This window comes from Stomoxys calcitrans, chromosome 5 (assembly GCF_963082655.1).
Source record: "Stomoxys calcitrans chromosome 5, idStoCalc2.1, whole genome shotgun sequence".
Taxonomy (NCBI): Eukaryota; Metazoa; Arthropoda; class Insecta; order Diptera; family Muscidae; genus Stomoxys; species Stomoxys calcitrans.
The window spans coordinates 17,157,925-17,179,701 of NC_081556.1; the positions used below are offsets into that span (position 1 = coordinate 17,157,925).

General features: G+C 38.6%; 1 protein-coding gene across 4 annotated transcripts in view; it reads right to left on the reverse strand.

Moving 5' to 3' along the window:
• Window positions 1-324: 324 nt before the first annotated feature.
• Window positions 325-21,777, reverse strand: part of LOC106088198 (ell-associated factor Eaf) — a 29,537-nt gene continuing 8,084 nt past the window's right edge. For all 4 annotated transcript variants that reach the window (XM_013253599.2, XM_013253600.2, XM_013253598.2 and 1 more), the window contains exons 2-8: window positions 17,233-18,339; window positions 14,340-14,432; window positions 5,196-5,334; window positions 4,954-5,120; window positions 4,299-4,383; window positions 3,620-4,223; window positions 325-986 (exon numbers count right to left, since the gene is read on the reverse strand). In XM_013253599.2, coding sequence (XP_013109053.2) covers window positions 570-986; window positions 3,620-4,223; window positions 4,299-4,383; window positions 4,954-5,120; window positions 5,196-5,334; window positions 14,340-14,432; window positions 17,233-17,356 — 1,629 coding nt within the window. In that variant the 5' untranslated portion in view covers window positions 17,357-18,339 and the 3' untranslated portion in view covers window positions 325-569. The remainder of the gene's footprint in view (window positions 987-3,619; window positions 4,224-4,298; window positions 4,384-4,953; window positions 5,121-5,195; window positions 5,335-14,339; window positions 14,433-17,232; window positions 18,340-21,777) is intronic.

Genomic DNA, 21,777 nt, shown 5'->3' on the forward strand with positions numbered 1-21,777 from the left:
TCTACATCATAATGATGATATGCATTATAGGAAAGTTTAAAAAGGTATAAAACAAAAGATTCTATAACTATTAAAAATATTAACTATAAAATTTTCATACAAAATTGTAATAATCTTTCTTCCCTTCCTATCTCTCTAGCATCCTTATAAACGTGGTTTGTTTTTTCTTTTTCACATATCTGCTGTCTGTTTAAATTATACTTTACTTGTTATCCGTCTTCTTCTTCTTCTCTTCTTTTTATCATTTATTTATTTACTTTATTTTACAAAAATATACTATAAGTATTTATATGTTTTTTTTACTTTTTTTTTTGGGGGGGGGGGGGGGGGGGTGAGAGTTCTTTTGGGTTAATGGTGGGGGGGGGGTCTTGGTGTTTGGTGGTGATTGGGGTTCTATATGGAGGGATATATCTGCTGTTGAAACATGTAAGCATGCATTTCCTTTCTAAACTTAAAGCCATTGGCTATATATGTGTATTGGTATTTTTTTGGTGTGTATGTGAGTCTGTTTGGGCTTGAGTGTGTGTGGGCATGTGTGTGTGTGTGTTTAGTGTTTTACATTTAGTTCTCTAGTCTGAATCATCGTCGGATGAATTCGATGACAATTGTAAATCATTTTGCAATAAATCATTGGGAAATCCATCGTTGAAACCAAAGTTACCAATTGAATTTTGATTGTTGGTTTCTATGTGATTGTGATTGCCCCTGCTGTTGATATTGTTGTTGCTGTTGCTGTTGTTATTGTGGTTACTATTATTGTTACTATTGAGATGATTGTGGTTATTTTGTGTTTGGCCATAGTGCATTTGCGGCGAAGATAATGTCGTCATTGGTGCCAAGCTGGGCAATTGATTCATCATTTGTGCCGCCGCAGCCCTTGTCGGTCTATCATCTTCGGTGCTATCATCCGAATCTGAACCACTATCACTGCCACTTGATTCTGATTCGGAACTTGAGCTTGAAGAACTTAAATCGGATGCAATGTTCTGTAAAGATAAAAAAATCCCAATTAATGTAAAGGAAGACAAATAATCCTTATTGTACAATCTTAAAAAAAATAGCCTTCAATCATAGGTAAAAAAAATACTCCTATCGGTAAAGGCGTCGAAAATCTAGAAACTATAGTCAGGGGTTTAATATAATATCTCAATCTGTAAGCAATGAAAGTCAATCAGTATCCGAACTAGAGGATCTATGTCGGGCACAATGGTAAACATGCACTTCATAGCAGAGCTGGCAAACTATCGATAATCGCAACATTCGATATTTTCCATAGTTTTAATAATAAATAAAATTGTAGCTATATTAAGTTATAGTCCGATTCGGACCATAAATGAATGCCGAACATTTTACAAGTCATTGTGTAATATTTCAGTGCATTCGGATGAGAATTGCGCCTTGTAGGGGCTAAAGAAGCAAAATCGGGAGATAGATTTATATGGGGGCTGTATCAAGCTTTTGATCGATTCAGACCATATTAGACATGCATGTTGAAGTTCATGAGAGAAGCCGTTGTACAAAATTTCAACCAAATCGGATGGGAATTGCGCCCCCTAGAGGCTCAAGAAGTCAAGATCGGTTTATATGGCAGCTATATCAACACCTCATGCAAAATTTCAGCCAAATCGGATAGGAGATGCGCCCTCTAGAGACTCAAGAAGTCAAGACACCATATCGGTTTATATGACAGCCATATCAGGTTATTGACCAATTAAAACCATATTTGGCACAACTGTTGGAAGTCTTAACAAAACACTTCTTGACACATTTCAGCCAAATCGGAGAAGAATTGCGCCCTCTAGTGGCTCAAGAAGTCAAGATTCAAGATCGATTTATATGGTAGCTATATCAGGTTATGTACCGATTTAAACCATACTTAGCACAGTTATTGGAAGTCATAACAAAACACCTCATACAAAATTTCTGCCAAATCGGATAAGAATTGCGCCCTCTAGAGGCTCAAGAAGTCAAGACCCTCAAAGCTGGTTGGTCTAGGGAAGGACTGCAGAAAACTCTTTGACAGAGCAAAAGCTACAAGAGCACCACACGATTGGGACATCTATAAGGCTGAGCTAAGAAAATATAAGGGAGTGCTGCGAAAGGCTCAGAACAAATCATGGGTAGAATTCTGCAGCTCCGTGGAGGATACATCTGAGGCCTCTAGGCTAAGAAAGATTCTGTCCTCGAGACCTATTATGGTGGGACAATATGGACAATGTCTAGTGAGGAAACACTAGAACTACTCTTTGACAGCCATGCAGCCATTAAATCCCTGGATAACGTATTTCTGAACACAAAAACCGCCCTCGACTGTCGCAGATCTCTCAACGAGAGGGCTAAACATGTGGGTATGCTTCTAGCGACATGTTAGCTAAGATTTCAGGATCAGGCCCGAAGGACAACGAATGATATATGGTCACAACGAGGGGGCTTTGAGCATTCCAAAACTATGTGGCCCAATCTAGACTTGAAGAGGTCTATCACTTTCTTGTCATTGGCTAGAACAGACGTCTCAGTCATTGTGTCCGTCATGACTGGTGACTGTCTAATCGGAAAACATGTTGACAGGCTGAAGGTTGTTAGCAACGACTTTTGCAGAAGCTGTGAGTACATCGAAGAAGAAGGACCTCGCACTAGCAGTCAAAAGGAGTTCCACTTTTGGTTCTCATTTCTTTGAGAACCTATCTGATTTAGCGGATGTGAACATTCGCAATTTATTGGACTTTTTAAAGCGATCTGAATGGTTCAACGGTAGGAACTAGAAGGCATCTTCCTTCTTCTGTTCCTGTGGTATCACAATGTACGAAAACGTCTAAGTGAGTTTGATGGCAGACTGCCACCTAAACCTAACCTAACCTAACCTGCCGCTCAACAACACGTGATGTCTCACTCCTCTGCTTGCTTTGGCTTCATAGGGCACTCACCTAAGTGGTGCTCATTTGCAAACAACACACGATTGAAAAACACATCCACTGAACGGTTACTAAAAGGTGCGAGCATATCTCACTCTATTGTATATGTGCGTGTTTCTTGCTAACTTTGTTTTTAGGTGGCATGCGTAACAGATAATTGCTTTTGCCAAAGTGGCTATATTGAGTGACAAAATTTCCACGGACCAAATTGAAAAACACATCCACAGAACGGTTACTAAAAGGTGCAGGCATGTCTCACTCTATTGTGTATATGCGTGTGTTTCTAGCTAACTTTGTTTTTAGGTGACATGCGTAACAGACAATTGCTTTGCCCAAGTGGCTATATTGAGAGCCAAATTTAGGGTCTCATGAAAGTTTTCTGGTAGCGAAGCACACCGTGCCACCTAGTCTACATATATAACACATATACAGTGCTTATACTAAATGTGACAGCTTTTTTCTGCGCAGTCTATAGATTTAGTAGAAAAAGACATATCTACATGGTTTTTACTAAAGATGATAGTACGATTAATAATAGTTGATATCGTATATTCATCCGCAAATGTGACAACTGTCATAGACAGTTGACCAATGACAGAGATGAAATATAATATGCTATCAAATCTATTCCTGTTTAAGAAACTACCCTATGATTGAAGAACAATTATGAAAATATTATTTATAAAAAAAAAAGTTTGTTCACATACCTGTTCCAAAGCCGCTGCTTCACTGGCCAATGTCGGCGATGAGGCAAGATCATAATTATTATGATAGTTATTGTTATTATTAGTATTATTATGATTGCTATTCTGTAGATTATTGCTATGATTATTACTAAATAACGATGAGGAAGTAGAGGAATTGCCATTGCCATTATAACGATTATATGCATTATGCGTTTGTTGCTGTTGCTGATGCAATTGCTGTTGCTGTTGAGGTGGCGGTTGGTGCTGCAGATGTTGTTGGTGCTGTTGTTGTTGTTGTTGCTGCTGATGTCGCTGGTGATTATTGTGGCGTTTTTGATTACTGTGATGTGATTGTTTTGATTGTTTCGTAGGTGACAGCGCATTTTGTAGCAATTGTTGGAAATCAAATTCTTGTGTAGAATTATTATGGCTGGATGTTGAGGAGGAGGATGAAGCAGACACATTAGCGAGATTATTAAAGCCACCACCGCCGCCGATGCCACCACCACCGCCAGCACCAGCACCACCACCACTGCCGCCACCACCAATACTAAATATTGAATCGTCATCATCAACAATCATGGGTATACTAGGCAAGGTAGCTTGACCATTATTGGCATTCCATCTAAAAAAACACACCCACAGAAAATTGTTAAAATCAAATCGAATCAGAATCACAAAAGAAATTATTTCAACTTACGCCGGTGCTGATTGTGGACTTCTATTGGCATGTATACCTGCCGAGGGAGAACCTTGCATAGGGGAATTGCGAGACTTTAATTCAACTGTAAGAAAGTGTAAGATGACAAATTAGTAAAACATATATATATGATGAAACAAACAAGCAACATTTATGGTCTGTTTGTCGATCTGGAAGTCCAACTTTCGTGAAGCCCCAGAGTTGGCTTGAACAGCAATTCGAGCAAAAAAAGAAAGTATTTGGTCAATGTCAAAAAAGCTTAGAACTCATCGAAAGTAAATACCAAAAACCGTCTAGATAGACAAATCTAGACGAAATGAATCTGATGGAATCCTGGCGAGACCTTTAGAAAAAAAATTTTTAGCGACGGGTTTTCCTTCCTAATCCTGGCAACTTTTGTGAGGCCCTATGCCATGTAAAACTTCTCTCCAAAGAGGTGTTGCACTGCGGCACGCCGTTCGGATCCGGCTATAAAAAGGAGGCCACTTATCATTGAGCTTAAACTTGAATCGGACTGCACTCATTGATATGTGAGAAGTTTGCCCCCGTTCCTTAGTGGAATGTTCATGGGCAAAATTTGCAATTTTGGACAAAAATGACTGTCTTCCATTCTGTTGGATTTCTTTTTCGACATGGACAAACATTTTGCACATACTTATGGTATTTTTTCTATTTCCCGTGGAGACTTTTGTCTTGGATGTTATCCTCATTGTACTGTTTTCTAGTTTTGGCGCTGGTCCTGTTGTGGCTGCTGTTGAAGCTATCGCCCCAACAGCTGGCATCGACGAAGGAATAGGTACACTAGGCTTGTTTGTCATTTCACTGCAAGAAAACAAAATTAGGAACCAAAATATATTTCATATTCACACAGTATTGGGTGAAAATTTTACAACTTACCGCGTTTTCTTCACTTGTATGTTGTGATTCAATTTCTCTAACGTTATATCACCAGTTCTTTTATCGTATATGAGTATACATTCTTTTGCGTATTTCTTTTGATTTCCCTTATAAATGGTATGAGGCACACCGGAACTAACTGCAAAATGGAAAATATAAGAAAAACGTTAATGAAAATGGTTAAAGAAAATATAGTTTCTGTTGAGTTATTGTTGTTAAATGCCCATTTTCCCAAAAACACCTTTTGCGGATTTAAACACAATTTTAGAGAATTGTAGTGGGGTTTATCCCAAAAGCTGGAAACCCAATTCACCTCACGCCAAAGGATAAAAGGATATACTTTTTCTTTACTCTCTTATGGACAACTAACATACCCACGGTCGCTTCGCTACCCCAGATGCTGCACCCAATCTCAAAGTCGAACTGTAGCCAAAATCTGAGAATCTTAAATCGTGCAGAAAGCACCATTTGGTACATTTTAGGACCTAAATTTACGAATTACTAAAAAATCTTCTAGTCGCCCGATTTTTGAGAGTGCTATGTTCGGCCGGGCCGAATCTTTTATACGCTCCACCATGCATCGCATTCGTCGAGTTCTTTGCGCTATGCTATTGGAGATATATCAATTTATAGTCCGATTCGGACCATAAATGACTGCTGAACATTGTAGAAGTCATTGTGCATTCGGATAAGAATTGCGCCCTCTACAGGCTCAAGAACTCAAGATCCCAGATCGGTTTATATGGCAGCTATAATAGGTTATGTACCGATTTACGTCATACTTAGCACAGTTATTGGAAATCATAACAAAACACTTCATGCAAAATTTCAGCCAAATCGGATGAGAATTGCGCCCTCTAGTGGTTCAAGAAGTCAAGATCAAGTCAAGATCGATTTATATGGCATCTACATCAGGCTATAGACCGATTTAAACCATATTTGGGACCGTTGTTGGAAATCATAACAAACAACTTTATGGAAAATGTCAACCAAATCGAATGAGAATTACGCCCTCTATTGGCTCAAGAAGTCAAGATCCAAGATCGGTATATATGACAGCTATATCAAGTTATGAACCATACTTAGCGCAGTTGTTGGAAGTGATACCAAAACATCACGTGCAAAATTTCAGTCAAATCGGGCGAGAACTGCGCCCTCTAGAGGCTCAAAAAGTCAAGACCCAAGATCCAAGATTAATGTGGCAGCTATATCAAAACATGTGCCGATTTGGCCCATTTACAATCCCAACCGACCCCAAGTATTTGTGCAAAATTTCAAGCGGCTAGCTTTACTCCTTCGCAAGTTAGCGTGCTTTCGACAGACAGACAGACGGACGGACATGCTTAGATAGACTTAAAATGACATGACGATCAAAAATATATATACTTTATGGGGTCTCAGATGCATATTTCGAGATGTTACAAACAGAATGACAAAATTAGTATACCCCCATCCTATGGTGGAAGGTATAAAAAATCTCTATCTTCAAAAAACCATTTAAGAGTGCAGCACAACACACCAAGCCATTTAGTAATCTATATAATATAAATTTCTTTTTCTTTTCTATTTTTAACAATTCATTTCTTCGCATTTCAAAACAAACTCCTTATCATTTTAAAAACACATAAATTCTAAATTATAATTTTAACCAATGTTGTGAAATCATTAAAGTTCCTTCGTGTATACAAAACGCCACAATCGTATGACAATGCAAACGTAGATGCATTTAATGATATGTTTTATAGTAGCAAGTTGTTAATCGTTTTTGCGTTCTTCATTAAATGCAATTTTTAATTTCATAACACAAAGTTCGAGGTTGATAACAACATGTCTCTCTGTGTCTCCCATTATTGTTGATATGTAAACTCTTGAAGTCTGCAGCGATGGTTTGGCCATCGCATTTTTTTTTTAATTTTTTTCGATTTTTTGCTTAAACTGTTATCACTGGCATCGTATATGTGTGACGACTCCAATATGTATCTGTGTGTATGTATGTGCGCTTTTTAATTATTTTGATTTCACTTAATGCAGGTGAGAAATAAAAAGTAGTCCAATTGCAGTGGGTCTCAAACTTTTTTTTGGTGGAGTAGTAACAAATCCATTAAAGCGGATTTTCATACAACACAATGAAAAAATTTTGTTTATAAAAATTAGCGACTTCCCTTATAGCAAAAACAGGAATCTGAAATAGAAATTTGGGGGTGAGTGTATAATCGGTTCTACCATTGAAAACCCCACACGGACATATAGACCTATTAGGCTTATATGGGTCTCAAATGACAGGTATTTTGATGTAGATTAAAACTTCACCGCAACGGAAATATCGACCAATCAACAACATATTTAACAAGTAAAAGGTCGTTAAGCTGGGCCAAACTTTGGATACCCACCACCTTGGATAAAAAAAAATGCATACCTTATGGCCCATAGCAGCTATATCGAAATATGTTCCGATTTGGACCAAATACTAATAAGTACAAGTCATTGTTCAATTCTTTATAACAAAATATTGATGTTTTTAGGAGCTTTATCTAAGAATAACCCGATCTGAACCATTTACGACACGGATGTCAAAAAGCCTAACATAAGTAACTGTGTCAAATTTCAGGGAAATGGGATTGTAAATGCGCCTTTTATAGGGCCAAGACTTTAAATCGAGATATCGGCCTATGTGGCAGATATATCCAAACCTGGACTCATTTGAGCCAAATTGAAGAAGAATGTCCAAGGGCTTAACACAACTCACTGTCCCAAATTTTGGCGACAACGGACAATAGAATCACCTTTTATCGGCCCAAAACCTTAAATGGAGATATCGGTCTTTATGGCAGCTATTTTTAAATCTGGACCGATCTTTGCCATATTGCAGAAGTATGTCCAGGGGCTTAACCTAACTCACTGTCCCAAATTTCAACGACATCAGACAATAAATGCGCCTTTGATGGGCCCAAAACCTTAAATCCAGAGATCGGTCTATACGACAGCTTTATCCAAATCTACACCGATCTGACCCAAATTGCAGAAGGGCCTAAAACAACTCACTGTCCCAAATGTTGGCAAAATCAAACAATAAATGCGCCTTTTATGGGCCTAAGACCTTAAATCGGCGGATCGATCTATATGGCAGTTATATCCAAATCTGGACCGATCTGAGCCAAATTGAAGAAGGATTTTGAGTGGTTTAACACAACTCACTGTCCCAAATTTCAGCAAAAACGGATAATAAATGTGGCTTTTATTGGCCTAAGACCCTAAATCGGCGGATCGATTTATATGGGGCTATATCAAGATATAGTCCGGTATAGCCCATCTTCGAACTTATCCTGCTTATGGACAAAAAAGAATCTGTGCAAAGTTTCAGCTCAATATCTCCATTTTTAAAGACTGTAGCGTGATTTCAACAGACAGACGGACTGACAAAACTAAATTTGTTTAACCCTATGTGCCCCTTCCATTTTTTTTTAATTATGCCTCAAAATGTACCTTACTTCGTCACCTTTCTACCATACAAAGGACATTTTGGGGCAACCATATTTGTAAGAGATACAAATTAATGAATCTGGTCACCCCAACTCTCTCAATGGTCGTCCAATGGTAATAACATCGTCCTACGATTCTCACGAAATTTTGCACAGGGACTTTCTTATGACTCCCCACATAACTATTAAATTTCATAGAAATCGGTTCAGATTTGGATATAGCTCCCATATATATGTTTCGCTCGATTTGTACTAATACGTCGATCATTTCTTAACCAACTCTCACGAAATTTTGCACGAGCGATTCTCCTATGACCCCCGGCATTGTTTGTAAATTTCATACAAATCGTTCCAGATTTGGATATAACTCCCATACATATAGGTAGGGCAGAAAGGTGACGAAATAATAAATAAATAAATTCAGTTGGAAGTCATGAGAAATATCATTGCACAAAATTTTAGCCCAATTGGACAAAAATTACGCCCTCTATGGGTGCAATATATCTTATAGGATAAATTCAGTATCGGATCGCTTATTTTTGTTCAATTTTTGCAAAAAAATTAAACTTTGTCAATAGCATCGATAGGTAAAATCGATATCAGACAAAAAATAAATTATCGATAATATCGGTAGTTACATCGATATTTTGCCAGTTCTCTTCTTTGGAGTAGAGTATATATCTGATATTAATGTTAGGTGAAACTGAGTGACTGAGGGGTTGCCCCTAGTTAACGGTAACAATCTGTGCCTCAAATGTTTGTAATTTGAAAGTCAGAAGAGCCACCCATTCATCCCTAAAAATCCCCAAAGCGTACATATGATCGTTCGGGACAACATGGGTCTCGTTGGTTGATTTATACAAATGAAATAAAAATAAATGGAAGGTCTTTGGAAATAGATTACAAGTCTTGAGGTCACTCATTGATATGTGAGAAGTTTGCCCCTATTGCTTCATGGAATGTTTATGCCAAATTTGCATTTGTATCAATTTAGAATTGCACCCTCAAGGTCCCGTGAAGCCAAATCGAGATAAAATATGCCTCTTCCAGCAGCTCAAGAAGTCAAATTTGGAGATCGGTTACTTCCTCCAAATACTCAAGAAGTCAACTATGGAGCAGTTTATCAATCGATTTAAACCATACGGAGTAGGAATGCGGGAATTCGGTGTTTCAAACGTAAAGACAAAGTAAGTCTACCCCCTTTTCCATGTTCGACGGTCTACTTAATACGATTTTAGAATCTTTTATCGTATAATACTTTTTAGACTTTTATATTGCAACCACATTTTTCGGAAGGAGTTTTTCAATAAAAACAAGAAATGTGATAAAAGTCACTCAAGCACAAACATTTGCATAATCATTTTATTTCATTACTGACATTTCGAATTAACAACAACAAAATTCCACACAAACCAAAGTGAGCTTAAGAAGAGGAAAAAAATCAGAGCTACAAATAAATAAATACATGAATGAACGAGTGAATGAATGACTAAAAATAAAGGTAAGAGAGGCAAGAGTTGAGGAAAAAGTGAAAGGGATTTGTTCATGGCGTGGTGCTGGCTGATGGTTGGTGGAATGGTATGTTTTGGTGGTTAAGCCAGAAAAATGTGAGATAACAAACAACTAAAGCTACATCTATAAACAAACAACAAAAGCAACAGCAACAACAACAACAATAATAACAACCATGGCCGAGTTTTTGGGTCAAAAACTTGTCTCAGAGCCACAAATTGTAATCGATATTGAAAAGAAATTAAGTAAAGGTATGAAAATGTATGTTGAGAAAAAAAACCGGAAATATGCTAGGGTGGTACTCATCATTTGGCGAATTTTGATTCTGATTTTAAGCAAATTTTACTAACCAATACACAAACACTCTCATTTTTCCCCTTCCCTCATCCCTTCCAACAAGTCAATCAATACATTCAGACTGTGTTTGCTTTAAACTAAACAACAAACTAATCAAAAACAACAACAAACACCTACCTCAACTGCCTCACCCCCCATTTACATACACACACACATAGGTAGTTTGGTTTTATTATGAATTTCTGCTTTTATTTTTATTTCTGGATGAGTGTCAGTCCAAAAGCCTAATGGGCTTTGTTGTTTTGTTACTTGAGACATGCCATGCATTGTAGTGCTGTTATGGCTAAAGGTTTATGAACGCAGAGCCAACCATCAAAGAATTTTGTTTTTGTCTCTTTATTTTTTGCCAAAGTTAACACAATTCCATGTCAACAAACTATAAAAAGTGTCTACTAGCGAATTAATAGTGGTATATAAATAAAAAATACAAGCACATAGCAACACACACACACACACATACAACATATCACCGTAGTGAAGAATTGAAGTATGAGCTGAAAAAAAGTCTATAAGGCACTTGGTCATGCATTTTAGATACCAACGACGATCACCACATGAAGGTATAAAGTTTGACTTTGGTTGTAACCTAGAGGAAAGCCGCCAGTCATTTGTTTTAGAAGACCAAAAATACAATGACTAGACCATGCATAACATACATTCATATGTATATAGTGGGTGATGTGAGCAAACTGACCAAGTCCAAAAGCTAATTAAAGAACCAACCATCCAGTAGGAAATGTAAAATCCCCAAGGCGAAATAAGAACTCGGTGAACAGTTTTACATACATTTAATGTACATTCATCATTATGGAATGCAAAAGATTCCAATGCCATTAAGAATAAAACACAAGTTAAAAGTTTTCAAAGGCTGAAGAAGTCATGCCGGGACAAAACCATGTATGTAGCCTTTCAAAGCTTGTCGCTTTTGGTGTCGGTAGCAACTTCGCTCGATTTATATCGAGTTTTTTCAAAGATCGCACTATAAGAGTTGTTGTAGATGGGTTCTCATCTGACGAATGACCGCAAGGCTCTGTTCTTTCTCCCCACCACCGAAGGATGGGGGTATATTCATTTTGTCATTCCGTTTGCAACCCATCGAAATATCCATTACCGATCCTATAAAGTATAATTGATCAGCGTAAAAATCTAAGACGATCTAGCCATGTCCGTCCGTCTGTCTGTTGAAATCACGCTACAGTCTTTAAAAATGGAGATATTGACCTGAAACTTTGCACGTGTTTTGATATAGCTGCCATATAAACCGAGCTGAGACCCGATCTTGGGTCTTGGCTTCTTGAGCCACTAGAGTGCACAATTCTTATACGTTTTGGCTAATATTTTTCTGTTGTTATGACTTCTAACAGCTGTGCCAGCTATGATTGAAATCGATCCATAACTTGATATAGCTGCCATATACACCGATCCTGGATCTTGACTTCTTGAGCCAATAGAGGGCGCAATTCTCATCCGATTTGGTTGAAATTTTGCATAAAGTTGTTTGTTATGATTTCCAACAATTGTGCCAAATATGGTTTAAAGCAGTCTTTAGTCTGTACAGCTGCCAAATAAACAGATCTTGGATCTTGGACTTCTTGAACCACTAGAGGGCGCAACTCTTATCCGATTTGGCTGAAATTTAGCTTGAAGTATTTTGTTATGACTTGAAACATCTGTGCCAATTATGGATCAAATCGGTCTATAATCTGATATAGCTGCCATATATACCAATCTTGGATCTTGATTTCTTGAACCACTAGAGGGAGTAATTCTTATCCGATTTGGCTGAAATTTTGTACAACGGTCTTCAACATACGTGTCCAATATCGTCTTATTCGATCTATAGCCTGATACAGCTTCCATACATACCGATCTCCCTAATATGCTTCTTAAGCCCCTACAAGGTGTAATTCTTATCCGAATAGACTGAAATGTTTCCCAATGACTTCTACTATGGTCTTCAACATTCAATATTTTGTTATGACTTGCAACAACTGTGCCAAATATGGATCAAATTGGTCTATGACCTGATATAGCTGCCAAATGAACCGATCTTGGATCTTGGACTTCTTGAACCACTAGAGGGCACAATTCTTATCCGATTTGGCTGAAATTTTGCATGAAGTTGTTTGTTATGACTTCCAACAACTGCTATTAATATGGTTCAAATCGATACATAACCTGATATAGCTGCCTTATAAACCGATCTGGGATCTTGACTTCTTGAACCACTAGAGGGCGAAATTCTTATCCGATTTGGCTGAAATTTTGTACAACAGCCTTCAACATACTTGTCCAATATGGTCTTATTCGATCTATAGCCTGATACAGCTTTCATATAAACCGATCTACCGAATATGCTTCTTAAGCCCCTACAAGGTGCAATTCTTATCCGAATGGACTGAAATGTTTCCCAACGACTTCTACTATGGTCTTCAACATTCAATATTTTGTTATGACTTGCAACAACTGTGCCAAATATGGATCAAATCAGTCTATGACCTTATATAGCTGTCATATATACCCATCTTGGATCTTGATTTCTTGAACCACTAGAGGGCGCAATTCTTATCCGATTTGGCTGAAATTTAACATGAAGTATTTTGTTATGACTTCCAACAACTGCGATAAATATGGTTCAACTCGATACATAACCTAATATAGCAGCCATAAAAACCAATCTGTGATCTTGACTTCTAAAGCCTCTAGAGGGCGCAATTCTTATCCGATTTGGCTGAAATTTTGTACAACGGTTATCAACACACGTGTCAAATATGGTCTTATTCGATCTATAGCCTGATACAGCTGATACAGCCTGATACAAGGTGAAATTCTTATCCGAATGGACTGAAATGTTTCCCAATGAATTATGCTATGGTCTTCAACATTCAATTTACTTATGGTCCGAATCGGACTATAACTTGATATATCTCCAATTGCATAACAATTATTTTCCATTATTCTTTGTTTGCCTAAAACGAGATACCGCGTTCGGCCCGGCCGAACTTGGCACGCTCATACTTGTTTTGCACTCACTCATCTCGTTGACTTGTTGTCTTGTTATCAGCTTTACTCATCTCTCAATTGTCTCATACAATGTTGTATTTCTAAACGAAAAGTTCAGTTCTTGAAATACTCTATGGTTGTTATGGTGTGTCTTGAAAACAGAAGTGAATGGTCTAGTGCAGGCCTTTGATCCGTACCATATGTAATGCTCTGCTTTGATGTTCTAAACACAATTTTATTTGAGTCTTCAGCATTCAGCCCTTTCTTTTAATTAGCCTTATGAACAGAAATCCAAAAACAATTTGATAATACATTGATAATGTTTTCTAGGGTGTCATCAAAATGGACTTGTTCACTTTATTAAAGCACCCACAATGTAAATGGTAGGTATATACATGTGTTTATAACAACTTTTTGCAAACTTTAAGAATTAAATCCGGTTAATAACAAACACTTTTGTAGCCATATTCATGAAAAAAAAGCACACCAGCATATTGAAAAAAATATTTTTTAGGTTTACAATTACGAAACGTCAGGAATTAAAACTTTTTTTTGTTTATTTTTTATTGGACTATACTTATGCAATTTTTCATTGTTTCACTGAATAAACAAAAAAAAATTCTAGACTGTATGGCATTTCTAAACAACAACAAAAAAATACATATGAAATCTCCTTCGGAAGTGTGGCTCATACGTTTTTTTGTTTAGCAACAACAATGGGAACAGAAGCTTATCTCAATAGGTTTGTATTATAATGAGATTATTCAAATCAGAATGAGAATAAAAGACTTACCTAAATTTGGCACAGTAACAGTAACTTGATTATTTGAGCCAACATCTACTACTGCAACACGATTTTTATCCACACTAGCAGGTTTAAAATCATCTGAAAAGCAAACCCAAAAGACAAGAAAGAATGGAATTAAATCAAATAAAAATGGATTCATATATGTATCGTATGTAGCTTAAAATCAGAGACGATTATTTTGTAAAAAACAAGTAAGAGCGTGCTAAGTTCGGCCGGGCCGAATCGTATATACCCCCACCATGGATCGCATTTGTCGAGTTCTTTTCCCGGCATCTCTTCTTAGGCAAAAAAGGATATAAGAAAAGATTTGCTCTGCTATTAGAGCGATATCAAGATTTGGTCCGGTTTGGACCACAATTAAATTATATATTGGCGACCTGTGTAAAATGTCAGCCAATTCGAATAAGAATTGCGCCCTTTGGGGGCTCAAGAAGTAAAATATAGAGATCGATCTGTATGGGAGCTGTATCGGGCTATAGACTGATTCAGACCATAATAAACAGGTATGTTGATGGTCATGAGAGGATCCGTCGTACAAAATTTCGGGCAAATCGGATAATAATTGCGACCTCTACAGGCTCAAGAAGTCGAGATCCCAGAACGGTTTATATGGCAGCTATATCAGGTTAAGAACCGATTTGAACCTTATTTGACACAGTTGTTGAAAGTAAGAATAAAATACGTCATGCAAAATTTCAGCCAAATCGGATAGGAATTGGGCCCCCTAGAAGCTCAAGAAGTCAAGACCCAAGATCGGTTTATATGACAGCTATATCAGGTTATGTACCGATTTGAACCATACTTGGCACAGTTGTTGGATATCATAACAAAACACTTGGTGCAAAATTTCATTCTAATCGTATAAGAATGGCGCACTCTAGAGGCTCAAGAAATCAAGACCCAAGATCGGTTTATATGGCAGCTATATTAAAACATGGACCGATATGGCCCATTTACAATACCAACTGACCTACGTTCGCGTACGTTCGTTCGCGTAATTTATTTGCCAGCAGAAGAGAGCGCGAGAGAGAGCAAATTTTGACAGTTAGAAAATAGAGAACCTGCAAATTTCTACAGGCACTTTTTTTGCCAGCAGAAATTTGCAACTTTGAACAGATGTTTTGTAAAGGTCAGCTGTTTAATGAAAAGCAGCCATTACAGGAAAATACAAATGCTAACGGCAAAATGTATAATTTACCTCAAGTAGGTTGTTTTACATTAGATGGCAAGTGCAAAATTTGCGGAATTATTTGGAAAACCTTGAAAAATTAAAACATTGTATCTTTCCAGACATCAAGAAAAGAGCAATTATCGGTTTCTTAAGTGCAGGATGACATTCGTAGCTTCGTGCACGGTTAAATGGTGTCAGATCAATGATTTCGAACACTGTGTTGCCTCGGCTCTTGCATAAATACTGAGTACTCGATATAACAAATCGAGTTATAGGCACCTTAAAATAACCAATGGCCACCCTGTTTCCGCGACGTTCAGAACGAGCATGCTCACCTTGTGAGAGCTTGACGAAGATCTCCAACTCCAGGTGCAAATGTGGCTATAACAACAGCAGCAACCTGATTAATCTGGCCACCGGGAAGTTCTCTTTGATAGCCTGTCTGAGGTTCTGGACACTGCCATCGGGTTACGTCTTCTTGGGATGTTGTTGAGGCGTTAATATCTATTAAACTGAGTTGGCATTAATCACGAGAAGAAGGAAAGTGCCTGAGTTCACACTACCGAAACTACAAGGGAAAGCGTGTTAGCTATTGAAATTGCCCAAGTTTTTTGAGGTTGTTGTTGTTATTGTTGTAGCATAGGTTTCTTGGGGTTGTTGTTGTTGTCGCAGTGTGTAGTACACTGAGGCTGCAGCCCTTGCCGATGAGAAACTCCATCGGGCCAATGCGGTACGTACAACCTGTTGCCATGAGATTGCACGGTAATTTGTGATGGCTGGCCCTTCTAGCCTTCTCACACTTCTTTCCTATTCACTCGCCAGCATTTTTTATTAAAAAAAATGTTCTCCAAGCAAGCAAATAAAAAACCAATCAAAACAAAAATCAGCTGTTTTTTTTGCAAATTTTCACTGGAAGTCGTTCGCGTTCTTTGGCTTTCAAATTTTTTAAAGAGAGTAAAATGGCTCTTACTCTCCTGCAAATGTTTACTGGAAAAGTACGCGAGCAGACCTATTATTTTGTCACTCGCTTCGTTGACAAATATTTCGAAATCAGCTGTTTTATCTTTAGCTCGTCTCGAAATAGAAATAAAGAGAAGTGGTATTTACCTCAAAATGCTGGCGACATTTGTGAGGTACTATGCCATGTAATAACTTCTCGCCAGAGATGTCGCATTGTGGCACACCGGACTCGGCTATAAAAAGGAAGTCCTTTATCTTTCAGCTTAAACATGAATCGGACAGCGCTCATTGATATGTGAGAAGTTTGCCCCCATTCCTTAATGGAATGTTCAATGGCCAAATTTATATTTGAAATCTAAAGCGATTTAGCTTAAACTGTCTGTATGTCTGTCTGTCAAAAAATGCTTTCTTTGGAAAGATCTCCCGTTTTTACGCTTTAAGTCCCTCTAGAACGCAATTATGACGACTTTTACTATCCACGTCAAACATGGTGTTCATCTGTTCATTACCCGGTGTAATCGATCTTCCGATTTAACTTCACACACACCTACTGGGTGCTCCTGTGGAATTCTTTAATGACTTCCGTTTATGCCTGTGAAAAGAAATCATCCATGAAACTTGACAAACGCTCGTGCCATAATGGAGGCTATAATAGATTTAGCCCGTTTCAACTTCCCTAGATTTTGCCTTCTTTAGCTTTCTTAACTCTAAAAACATTTGGAAACTAATCGCAAATCGTGTACTTACATTTAATAGTGTGAAATGCATTCGTTGTATTCTTCGAATTGAATGTACATCCAAGTTTCAGTTCACGCACCTCATCACCGATATTCAAACGTTCGCCCAGTGAGGTCTTCTGTTTCATCATCATAGCAGGTGGTTGAATGAGGGATAAACTATTTGCAATGGAGTTTGTAAAATTGGCACTATTGGTATGATGTTGTTGTTGTTGTTGCTGCTGCTGTTGTTGATGATGATGGTTGCTGTTTTGATTATATTGCTGATATGACGATGATGGTAACGACGAGGATGTCCGTCGAGAATTGGGCGAAAGGGTTGTTTTAGATATAGTTGGGGCAATTTCGTCGCCGGTGGTGTGATTGGTGGCCGCCGCACTATTAAAACTGCCAGCACCTCCTGCACCACCGTATCCAAAGTCACCTTTAAAGGCGCCACTGCGTTGTTGATAACTATAACCGTGGCCCTGAGAAATGTGTTCGGTGCCACTGACTCCAGCAAAGGAGCCACTCTGTGCTAAATTTAAGGACGGTAATGATGATGCTGATCCCAACGATCCGTTGTTGGTTAATGTTGCTGTTGTTGTTGTTGTGGTTTGGGTTTGAGTTTTCGATTTCTTATGGCGTTTAACCGAAGTGCCTGTAGCTTTGGCCTTTAGCTTTTGTAGAGCAGTGGCTGAATTTGAAGATTTCGGAATTTTTTGGCTGTTTGTGGTCTTTGGTGTTGCAATTTTAGAAATTGCCCACCAAATAACGAATGTTTTAGAGAAGAACAAATATGAACAAATATTATTTTAGGTTGTGTGTGTAATGATGTATGTATGTATGTATGTGCTTTTCGTTTCTATTCTTCTGGGCTTTTTTTCTCTTCTTCTTTTGGAGGGCGATTGTGCTGTTTCGTTTTTGTTTTAGTTGTTGTTAGGTGGTGTGGACTGTTGTATCAACTTTGTGGAATAACATAACTGCGCCAAGCACGTACTTTTTCTGTTAAGGAACACTTTTTGTTTTTTTTTTGTTTTTGTTTTTTGTTGGTTTTTGGTGCTTTTCGAATAATTTACATGTTGCCAGTTCACTGTCGCTGTTGTGAAAGTTTAAAACTTTTGGAAGGATGCAGGGACTGAAAATAAAATAAAAAAAAGTAGAAGAATTAAAAACCAATTTTTCTTATTTTATATAATCATTAGAAACTTATAGAAGAAGCTAACAAACACACATACAAGTGGACCTTAGGAATACTAAGAGTTATGGCGAAAGGTTTTCTCACATAATTGAATATGGGACTTAATTTCTGTAGCCTCCAGAAGACTTCAAAGGTTATATTCGTCCTAGTTAAACAGCCTTTTGCGACTAACAGCTAACATTACGGAATAGAGCGTCCCAAGGCGTTTGCTGTCGAAATTTGGAACGACCAACTTTTTCCATGTAGCCACGGTGGCCACATATCAAGCGGGTCTAGGTAACATTCATACAGACACTGTAGCAGATGCGGTAAGTAGCTACCAGGTGAATGTAGCCCTTGGAGACGATCGCCTCCCGTTGCACCTGAAAAAATTGACCTCCCCCAGCAAAACAGAGTAGTCCTGGGTCAATTACGATCCAGCAGATGCAGCCGCCCCAACTCCTACAGAGCAAGGATTGATGCCGACGTGCAAGATGTATGTTCAGTGCAAGATGTATGTTCAGGGACCACACGACACATGTCACTTGTTTAACTGCCCAGCCAGACCCACTCGACTCAGACCCAGATCCCTCTAGACGCTCCTCATCTTAGTCGCAGAGTTTCTGGATCTGGACACTCAACAGATTCAATACACGTCACCTGTTTAACTGCCCAGCCAGACCCACTCGACTCAGACCCAGATACTTTTGGATGCATCCCATCTTTGTCGCAGAGTTCCCGGATCTGGAAACTCAACAGAATCAAACAGACGAAAGATAGAACACAACAAACTGCTACAACAACATATCTCTCCGGGACTAATTTTTTCTAGAAATGACCATATTCGACCTAGTTTAACGACTTTCTGGGACTAAAAGCTTACTAAAAGCTTACATTTCAATACACGTTTGCATTCCAAATTTGTAATGGCAATTTGACTAGACCATATTCGGCCTAGTTTACGTTTTTTTTTTCATTTAGTCATTCCGTTTGCACCACATCGAAATAACAATTTCCGTCCCTACCCTCTTAGCATATAAATTTCGAATCGTCGTAAAATTCTAAGACGATTTAACGATGTCCGTGTGTCTGTCCGTCCGAGGGTTGTAATCAATCTACAGCCTTCAAAAATTTAGATATTGAGCTGAAATTTGGCACAGATACGTCTTTTTGATGCACGCTTTTTAAGTTCTTGAACGGGCCAAATCGGACAATATTTGGATATAGCTGCTATATAGACCAAACTGCTGATAAAGGGTCTAATGCCCATAAATGCTTTATTTTTTATCCGATTTCGCTGAAATTTGAAACAGTGAATAGTTTAAGGCCTGCCAACGTAGGACCCAAATATGCTTCAGATCGGACTATATTTAGATATAGCTGTCATATAGACCGATATGCCGAATAAGGGTCTCGAGCTCATAAAAGCTTTATTTATAACCCGATTTTGTTGAAAGTTGAAATACAAAATTCAACAGTGACTTATATTTATTAGACTACTCAATGACCGTGCCGAATTTAGGTGCATAAGTTATCCAATCTTCACCGGATTGCGACGAAAGGGGTTTACATATATACCTGAGGTGGTGGGTATCCAAAGTTCGGCCCGGCTGAACTTAATGCCTTTTTACTTATTTAGTAAAGACTTGGATCACAAGATAAAGAATACCGAGTTCCTAGGGTGGACACTTATTTCCAATAATTACTTTTCCCTATAGGGATCTAATTGTAAGCTAAGTATGACTGGCTGGACAGATAAACATATGTCGTGGCACCAATCCTAGTCCAAAAGGTATTATGGTGGCTCCAAATGCCACAACCCCGTTGAATGAGGGGTGCTAAAACATTTTGAAAAGCACAACATCTACCAAATTTTGCCGAATACAACGTAGTTTTCCAAACTCTGTGGTGTGCGGGGGGCCTTTCCACGCTTATTGTGCTTGTGAAGGCGGCTGCTCTCCAAGAACACCATTTACTCGGTAGCTGTTTGTCGCTTCCGCTTCCATATTCTCGTCTATGTTGGTTAGACCTGGCTAAGGATCAAAAATGATACAGTCACTCACTTGTAAACATCGCGCCTCTAGGTCGTGAAGGTCCAACTTGAATTAGTTGGGTAGTGGTTACCTGTTTTTCCCAATCCACAATACGGTGAATTGGTGGCTGCACATTAGGCAATGTCTAGGGATGGATCTTTGTTGTTGTTGTTGTTGTAGCCGAGTGTTATGTTCTACCTTTCGTCTGCTTAATTCTGTCGAATCTCCAGATCCAGAAACTCTATGCCTAAGATGGGCTGCGTCTAGAGGGATATGGGTCTGAGACGAGTGGAACTGGATAGGCAGTCTTTGTCTTATAATGACGATAATCTACTTAAAAAATTTGAATACTTAGAAAATTTGTTACCACTTGTCGCAGATCTTTTTGGACTGTTCTGGATTTTATTGTACTAAGTATGGCTCAACAGGCGAAACCACAATGCCGCTGCATAGTTTACCACTGACCTGCTAATTGTGGGTCTCAACCCATGTACTGCAATCCCATGACAGCCGGTTCTACGTACCGGATTGACCTGATGGAGTCTTTCATCGGGAAAGAGCTGTCGCCTCGGTGTACAACACACCTCTACAACAACAACAACTGCCGGCAAGTGGTTTGAGAGCCTTCATTCTACTTCTGACACGAATTGCCAAAGCATTTTGGAATATTTGGTGTTGGAGTCGTTACGCTCTCGAATATCATATTCTGCTGGGCTACTTCAGGTATCCGTGTAGTCAACAACATGGTTGTAGATATGATGGTGCATACATTTAAGTTTCTTCCATCAAAGTACGTAAAAAGATCAGAAGAATAGGTGTTTAATCTGGGGGATCTAGGGTTTCATCCCCGGCACGGAATATCTATGAGTACGACACAATCTGGAACTTTGAGCTCCGATCTGTAAGGTGGTCATATGTAATCATCACGAGAAGCTCAGCTGAGAGCTACTGGGCGAGTCCACATGCTGCGGATAGTGGTATGCTTTGTATACGGAGTAGCTTCAACTTCAGTCGCGGACAAACAGCGGTATCGAGTGGAGAGTCTCAGTGACAGACCGAGCGGCACAGGCTCTTACTTAAATATTGAGTGCCTATGATGCTCGATATGACAAGGTGAGATTTCCCGCAGAGATCGCTGCTATGGATCGGATCGAGCTTGCTCATGTTTAGGAGCTTGTCGAGGATCGCTACCTCCACATGCAATGTGGCTACAAGAACAATGTTTCATCAAACGCCCTTAATATCAAACGCCCAAATAGAGCAAGGCTTGATGCCAACGAAAAGCATGTGTGTCACGAATGTGACCTGGGAACCCCAACTAAGTCGCAAAGTTACTGGGTATTCAACAAGATCAAGCCGATGA